We start from the raw sequence: 8,318 nt of genomic DNA, 5'->3' as shown, positions 1-8,318 counted from the left end.
ATAGCTGAGACATGCGCTGGTACACGTGAGGAGCTGGATAGATCAGACAGATTGTCTCTCAATTGTCTGAACTCCTGAGACAGTTTTTCCCCAGCTGAAATGATGGAAGGGGTGAGATTGTCTTTGAGCTCTCGGAGCTGACAAATCATTTCATCCACTGTTGGTGGTGTTACATCATGCCAGGTTATTGATGCCAATGAGTGGGAATATGATGACGGTGCACTCTAAATTTTTGCCACATGGGTCATGCACATTAAGTTTCATCTGGATCTACGGATGCATTCCCAGCATCCAGCCTACGACAGATCATGTCTACAATGGCTGATGCCCTCACAGACTGGATGGATGCCTTTCTCTAGTGTGGTCCAGCTGGCCGAACGACCCATACCATTGTCCTTGCATGGAAGCCTCTTTCACAGCTGCCAAGAGCCACCTCCAAAGGCTGAGGGACTGTTTCTCATGTAATAATAACTCTGGTTCAGATGCTGTCCCATGTAGTAAGTGTATTGGTTCTTCATCTTCTTCACTGTATGTGTTGCTTTTTGTGCCTTGTTTGCTTTTCCCCTTGCATACAGGGGCAACCGATACTGGCATGAATTGCTCCTTTGGTTTAGCTGCACGGATTATCACTGTGGTTGGAGTGTCTGCAGTGTCTGCCACTAGGGTTGGAGTGGCTGCAGCATCTGTTGTGGGGGTTTGTGCAGCTGCTGTGCTTGGGGGCTGAGTAGTACCAGCAGCTGCACTGTTGCTGTCAGAGTCTGAGTAGCTGCTGTACTTGTCACTGGGGTTGCTGTAGTTGCTGTACTTGGAGTTGGAGTAGCTGTGCTGTCTCCTGCTCTGCCAGCAGATCCAGAGACATATTCCCTTTGAAGGTGCTGGATAGTGTTGAACAGGGCTCTCTACACATTGGACAAGCCCCAGCATGTTGCCATGATTTGTCCCTCTCTGGTACGACCAGGATGACAACACACCTCATTTAAGTGTTTTACTAATTTTTCTGGATTTTGCACTTGTTCAGTGGGGAAGTTCCAGAGTGCTGGAGGGGCCCACTGGCCTAGATACTTGCCCATACTATCCCACACACCCTGCCACTCATTACTGTCCAGCCTCGGGGAAAATCTCTTGGTCCTCTTATATTGTCACCTAACCCTAGACAAGACCCAAACCTGACTCTGCTTAACTCTTGAAATCAGATGAAATGGTAGTGGGCAAAACACACTCTGTATGTGTGCCAACATGGTGATCCCCATCACAATCAGCAGGCAGGTCTCAAGGGTACCCAAAGGTCTTCAAAACCTTTACAACTCTCAAATGATGCTGTAAATGGTCTGGTGAGGAGGCTGGGGGTGTAAGGAAATGTCTCCTTCATAGGCTGACCACCCGAGAAGGGAAAAAAACGTGTAATTGCTAAACACTTCCATTACATACCTCCCAAAGTATATAGGTGATAACCACACTGGAAATGCAAAACAGATTAGTTTCATCATCAATGAGTCTATTGTATTACAAGTCATTACCATAAAGTACAGTGAAACAAGAACCTTAGCCCAGGCCCCCCTGCCGATAAACACTTACACAGCAAATACCGGCTGTAAGTAAGGTACAACATGCTGAAACTCAGAGATCAAGCACAACTCTGAGAGCTAATAAACCAGCATTATGACTATTGACTGTTAATCCAAAACAATGAATGCTTATCACAAATAGATTAGACACACTCTGGTCAGATCTGTCATTGTCTCAACCCTTCGTGCCCCACGCTGGGCACCACAGAGAACTGTTGTGGTTTAAGCCCAGCCGGTAACTCAGAACCACGCAGCCGCTTGCTCACTCCCCCTCCTTCTTCCTCTCCCCGCTCCCGGAGAGACTGGGAGGAGAACTGAAAGAACGCAACTCCCACTGGTTGAGATAAGAACAGCCCAGTAACTAAGGCATAACAAAACCACTGCTGCTACCACCAATAATAATAATGCTAAGGGAAATAACAAGGGAAGAGAATACAACCGCTCACCACCTGCTGACCGATACCCAGCCTGACCGAGCAGTGATCTAGCCCTTCTGGATAACTGCCCCCAGTTTTTATAACTGGGCATGATGTGCTGTGGTATGGAATACTCCTTTGGCTAGTTTTGGTCAGGTGTCCTGTCTCTGCTTCCTCCCGGTTTCCCCTCCTCCGTGGCAGAGCATGAGACTCAGAAAGTCCTTGGTCAGAGTAATCATTACTTAGGAACAACTAAAACCATCAGTGTTATCAGCGCTGTTCCCAGGCTGAAAGTCAGAAACATAGCACTGCAGCAGCTACTAAGAAGGAGAAAAATGACCACTATTGCTGAACCTAGGACATATATCTCCAATTGCAGCAAGTTAAGCGTGTGCTGTTGCTGGAAGCATAGCTTACACAAATGAGTACAGGGCAACAAACTGCTCATGCTAATGAAGCAATGGGGAACCCCACACTGCTCAGGCCTCTTGCACTACAAAAAAAATTATGTTACAGTATCCCCTTCTCAGACTTAAAAAGACGAGTTCATTTGTTGGCCTTTTTAATTATAAACAAACAAAAAAAAACCCACAAAAAAAAAAGCGTAAACATTTTCAGATCCTGCATTCTGCCTGACAAAAGCATGTTGCCTTTTCCCAGGCGTTTTTTTTTTTGGCAGACAGTCCTACAGTAGTATCAGTAGTCATCCTCTTCATCGGAGTCCAATACTTTCCTTCTGTTGAACTAAAATGAAATGTGAAAATAGAACGGTCACAGTAAATACAACACACAGCAAGCCTCTCAACCTCCATTCATTGAAAACATTACATGGGAGCAGAACATTCACCCCATTACCTACCAAGTCCCTGCCTCGTGTAAGAGTGCAGGACAGACACAACAGAACACTGACAGCCCAGTGCCAACATCTGCAATTCTTACTATAGGTAAGGACTGACGGGATTGAATCTCAGAACTTACCAGTGTAGGTAAGACAGGTAGTAAATACAAAGTGAAGTTCACAGAATCACAGACTGGCTTGGGTTGGAAGACACCTTAAAGCTCATCCAGTTCCAACCCCCTGCTATGGGCACAGACACCTGCCACTAGAGCAGGTTGCTCCAAGCCCTGTCCAACCTAGCCTTGAACACTGCCAGGGATGGGTCAGCCACAGCCTTTCAGGCCAACCTGTGCCAGGGCCTCACCACCCTCACAGGGAAGAAATGGTCCAATACCTGCAATTTTTCTGCCCTTTAACAAATCAAAATTACATGTAGGAAGCTAAGCTTACCTTTACTGTCGTTTTCTTTTCTGTTTGCTGACTCACTTTTTCAAGTATTTCTATCAAACCTTGTTCCGATACCTAGGAAAGCAGAAGAAAAGCCATATAAACACATTCTGAGAGATGCTGTATCAAACAACTGAATCACATTTCCCCTTCTGTTCTGCTGCCAGGCAGGGTATGCCACGAAACGTGCGTACACTAGCTCTATAATATGCATGGTTTATTAAACCAGCATGCTAAAGTAAGTAAGCACACTAAAGCAAACAAGCACACTAATGTGAATAATGTATCTCTCTCTCTCTATATATAGTAAGTACAATGAAGCAAATCATATATATATATATAAAGTACATATATATTTATATATAAAGTACAGAGGAAAATTAGTAATGCATCAAGTCATTACTGCATGGAGAGAACAGAGATCAGAAGAAATACACGACCAGTCACCACCGAATCATCATCCAGGTCCACACTTCAAGCTGGGAAGCCCCGTTGCAGCCGATGCCAGGAGTCTCAGGTAACTGAAAGAATTCCTATTTGGTGCGTCCACCCATAGGTGAGGCTCCAGATTCAGCCTCAAGAGGGTCTTGCCTTTATACCCTTAGAAAACCAACCAGCTTTACGCCAGATTTCTAATTGTTTACTTGTGGAGAAGCTACGCAGGCTCTCATGATCTCACTGTTGTCTATGCTCAGAGTGTTGGCCAGGTGCCCCATTGCAGCCAACCATGAAGGTCACAGAACAGCTGCACACCTATGTTTTCCTGCCTCTCTCTGACAAACAGTCACGATGAACATAAACATGTACACTCTACTGAATACACTTTGACAAAAACATACTTTGTTATGATGCTCAGTCATGAGAGGGAATTAGATCCTAGCTAGGCTCCCACCTGTTACACTTTCTTATAAAAGGAATTATATAACACTACTTAGAAGCTCTCAGTTGTCTTTTTCAGTTATTTAATTTACAGATACTAAAACCACCTCCCTTCCCCCCCCCCCCCCCTTTTTTTTTTTTTGAGTGAATTGGGTTTGCTAACAGATACATGCAAGAAAGAATTAGAAAAATATAACTCACCTTTCCAGGTAATTGTCCAAATCGTGCCATCTGTATAAGGTAATTCTCCACTGCTTTTGCTTTGTCTGGTTTCACAAGTGCTAGATTACTTACTGCAAGAGAAACAGGTTCCATTTGTTTTAAATCATACTCAAATACCTTCACTAGGAACTAAAAAGTGACAAATATCCCTATGCAACTGTCTTCTTCATGCCAGCATAATAAAATAAATTCAGAAAGGCATTTTCATTTATGTAAAACATAGAAAGATACAAGAGTTTTATTTCTTACTTTTAAATATTTGATCCTAATTAATCTAATTTTGATTCTTACTATAATTCCTACTATTAATTAAAAAAAAAACATCATTTCGATGTCAGTTAACCCTACCCCTCCAATTGTTGCCATCAAACTGAAAAGCTGTAATGGTTTTACCTTCTCATCAGCACCAGTGTTTTTCTGCTCTGGCCTCTACAGAAGCACATACATGCTTGATCTGAGCTGCACTGGAGCACACTAGGTGGGAATTTTTAATTAGAAAGTTACTTGGATACTTACATCTTGCACGAGCTGCTTGATCAAGAACTTGAGCTAAAATAGTATTTCTTATCTCTGCTTCCCTGTAATGAAAAATCAACCACACATTAGAAGTGCGATTTGAAACACCTAAAATAATGTACACAAACCAGCTAACTACAGAAGACATTCAATTCTTGTCAGTGACTTCTTGAGGTCCCTTCAAACCCCACATCAACCCAATTCCTTTTGTAGCATTTTCGGTTGTGAGTAGCTCTATGTATGTTGACAAGTTAAACAGCTGACCACACCTTCCAAGAAATCAATGTGGATTTATTACTACTCACACCTTCCTCCTGTTTGTTATTACATCTCAGAGACAAAAGCCATGCTACCCACTTGTAAATACTCTGTATTTAGAAATCTGAATTCCATGTGGAATTCAAAGGGAGCGCACGGTACAGCAAGTGTTAAGGAACAGTCCATGCAACTGCAAGACAGAACCAAACCTCCTTATTTATGTAGAACTTGTTAATAAGTCTTCATATGCTTACAGTTACTAAATATTTGCAAAACTGGAATTTTAGTTTATACATTTCGGTTGCTATAAACTTTGAGTGTGTGCAAAGTCGAGCTCTTTAAACACGTATCTTCAATTCTCCACTTACTGCAGCTTCTGCAGTGCTTCTGCACTAAGTTCTGACACAAAGCTTTTTGTTTCACATTTTTAACTGCAACAGATGTCCCAGAAAATCGAATCAACTAGGAAAGCATGTCCCCACTGCACTAACAGAGCCAAACCCAAACTCATCACTCAGACAAACACCAGTTTGGGAAGAGCTCCGCAAGTCTTCAAGGGTTTTTTTACGACCAGGTCTTACCAAGCCTGAAAAGCCAAGGTTTCCCAGTTCCAGAAGCAGATGACTGTGGGAGTGATAATGCTTCCCCCAAACATCCTGTTATATCACTAGGGATCATGAGGTTCATAGAACCACAGACTGGTTTGGGTTGAAAGAAAGCTTAAACCTCATCAAGTTTCAACCCTCTGTCATGGGCAGGGACACGTTCCAATAGACCAGGGTGCTCAAAGCACTTAAAAGGTTACTGCATTCAGCTGAGGTCCAAAGTGAAACCGAGCTGCTGGTGCTGTTTTCCTCCCTTTGCTCCCACCCCAGTGAAGGTTCAGACTGCCCTGAAGCTCTGTGCTAGATCATCCTGTATAGTCATGGCCTGGGGGCCACACTTGCATTGATCAGATTTTAGCTATCCCTGGATTAAATCTTCTGACATTTAAGCTATTCTTTTTTGGTGACTTTTCCAACCACAAAAAACCAAAATCAGGTATTTCAAAGAAGTGAAAATATTTAAAAAAAAATATAAATGCAAAAGGTTCCAAAACAACTCAGTGTGAGACCAAAAGTCAATAGTTCTCATTTATACCTCTGTTTTGCTTCCTGCTGCGATGAATCACCAGAAGGATCCTGAAGAATGAGATCACAATAAGTATGACCATCAACCCATCCAAACCATTCAATATTCCAGCAAAGTCAATGTAAACTAAACCCGCCTGACCACGGATGACATCCTGATAGTAAGAATCTGCTGCCCTGGCAAATAAATGTGCCACCCCATGGTTTCCTCACACAACAGCAATGCAAACTTGCATGATGACTTGTGCTGCTGGATCCATCCACAAACTGCTGTCGGTTCGGACATTATTAAAAGGCCTTCCTGTTGGGCTGAAGGTAATAAACTTTCCCAAAGCCCCGAAAGCAGACAAAGGCATTTAAACTCCATTAAAGCAAGCTGAGGAGAAATTAAATTCAACGTAATGCTTTGTATTTATCAATGAAGAAGAAAGCACAATCCTAGCATGGTAGTTTGGGACTAATGCAGCCGAGATGGCTATTCAGAAGCAAATAAAATAAAAAAGTAAAAAAGATGAACTCTGTGTTGAATCTGCACCTCAAATTTCGTAAGTACCACTACAAAGTGTGGCAGCTCAACAGGAAACCAACAGTGAGAAGAAACGGGACTGATCATAGCTGACATTTTAGCTCTAAAAACAGACTGGAATGCCCGGCGATGGTGACTCAGAGCGAGCGCCGTGCGGATCGGTCGGCGGAGGGAACGCTCATGGGCCGAGCACCGCACGGCGGCAGCCCGCGCACCGGGTGCGGGCCCGGGGCCGGCTCACTCGGGACGTCCCCAGCCAAAGCATCGGGCACGGCCGGGCCGCTCCCCGCTGCTCCCCGGTCTCTTGCCGAAGCCTTTACTCGCGGCGAGGCCCTGTCCCGCCCGCCTCCCCTCCCACACGCCCGGAGAAGGCTCGGGAGTGACGACCAGGCCGTGCCGCGCCCGCAGAGCTCCCGTTTGCCCCGGCTCGGCGGCAGGGCGCAGGGGGCACTGCCAGGGCAGCAGCCGAGCGGGCGCCTCGTCCTTACCCCGTGTTTGGCCTGCAGCTCGGCCAGCCGCTGCTGCCGCAGCGCCTCCAGCTCCTCGTCCGCCATGGCTCACAGACCGCGCCGGCGCCGCGTCAGGCGCTACAAATCAACCGTCGAGAGCGCTGGCGAGGGGCTGGGCGAGGCGCAGGGATTTTCCTCTTGGCGGCGCCGAGGGCAGCCCGGTGTCGTGGCGCCGGTGTGGGTCCGTTAATGGTCTGTACTGCTGCAGCTTGCAGCGATTATCATAGCCCCCGACCTTCAGCGGGCAGCGCTTGGCCTGCGTGTGTCCTGTAAGTTCTCTGGTTCCCCCAGAAACACCCCGAACAAGAAGGGACACACGCAGGGTGTCAGCCTTCCCGGCAGTACAACACTGACTAACGTTCCCTTTGCTCTGCAGAGCTGTGACTCCTCAAGAAATAACTCATTGTACCGTGACCACTGCTTCCCAGCGCAATGCACGTTGGCAACTGGGACTAAAAGAAGTGTGAAATGATGTGGCTTCCTGCCCTCGGCTGCCAGGTCTGGCCCCGACCCTGACACCACGTACCAACAGGTACTGGCCTTGAATGGATTGGCACAAAGTCACAGAATCCCAGACGGGGTTGGGTTGGAAGGGACCTTAAAGCTCATCCAGTTCCAACTCTCTGCCATGGGCAGGACACCTGCCACTAGAGCAGCTTGCTCCAAGCCCCGTCCAGCCCGGCCTTGAACATTGGCAGGGATGGGGCAGCCACAGCTTCTCTGGGCAACCAGTGCCAGTGTCTCAGCACCCTCACAGGGAAGTCACTCTAATGTCAATTCAAACAAACTGTTGCCAATACACTCATTTCATACCTTTGGTCATCATGTTACATGAGCAACTTTACATCTCAAATATCAGCTTTTAATGTTGGTCAGTGTCGTGCTTTAAGCCCAGCCGGTAGCTCAGAACCACACAGCCACTCACTCACTCCCCCCCTTTTTTTTTCTCCCCACTCCCTAAGGAATGGGGAGGAGAACTAAAAGAATGTAACTGCCACAGTGCAGCAGCCCA

The 8,318-nt window shown here is 46.0% G+C and overlaps 1 protein-coding gene across 1 annotated transcript; it reads right to left on the bottom strand.

Annotated features, from left to right (window-relative positions):
- Positions 1–2,526: 2,526 nt before the first annotated feature.
- PDCD5 (programmed cell death 5) lies at positions 2,527–7,354 on the bottom strand. The gene is made up of 6 exons (XM_062604878.1): positions 7,286–7,354; positions 6,282–6,322; positions 4,884–4,945; positions 4,347–4,438; positions 3,270–3,341; positions 2,527–2,725 (listed from the first exon to the last, which is right to left on the bottom strand). Exons 1-6 carry the CDS (start codon positions 7,349–7,351, stop codon positions 2,678–2,680), a joined length of 381 nt encoding a protein of 126 aa, XP_062460862.1. The 5' UTR covers positions 7,352–7,354; the 3' UTR covers positions 2,527–2,677.
- Between the last annotated feature and the right edge of the window lie 964 nt (positions 7,355–8,318).

This window comes from Pezoporus occidentalis, unplaced genomic scaffold, assembly GCF_034315485.1.
Source record: "Pezoporus occidentalis ecotype Australia unplaced genomic scaffold, CSIRO_AGI_Poc_V1 ctg89, whole genome shotgun sequence".
NCBI lineage: Eukaryota > Metazoa > Chordata > Aves > Psittaciformes > Psittacidae > Pezoporus > Pezoporus occidentalis.
Note: the sequence above shows the minus strand (reverse complement) of the source record. Positions and strands in the feature narration are given on the sequence as shown.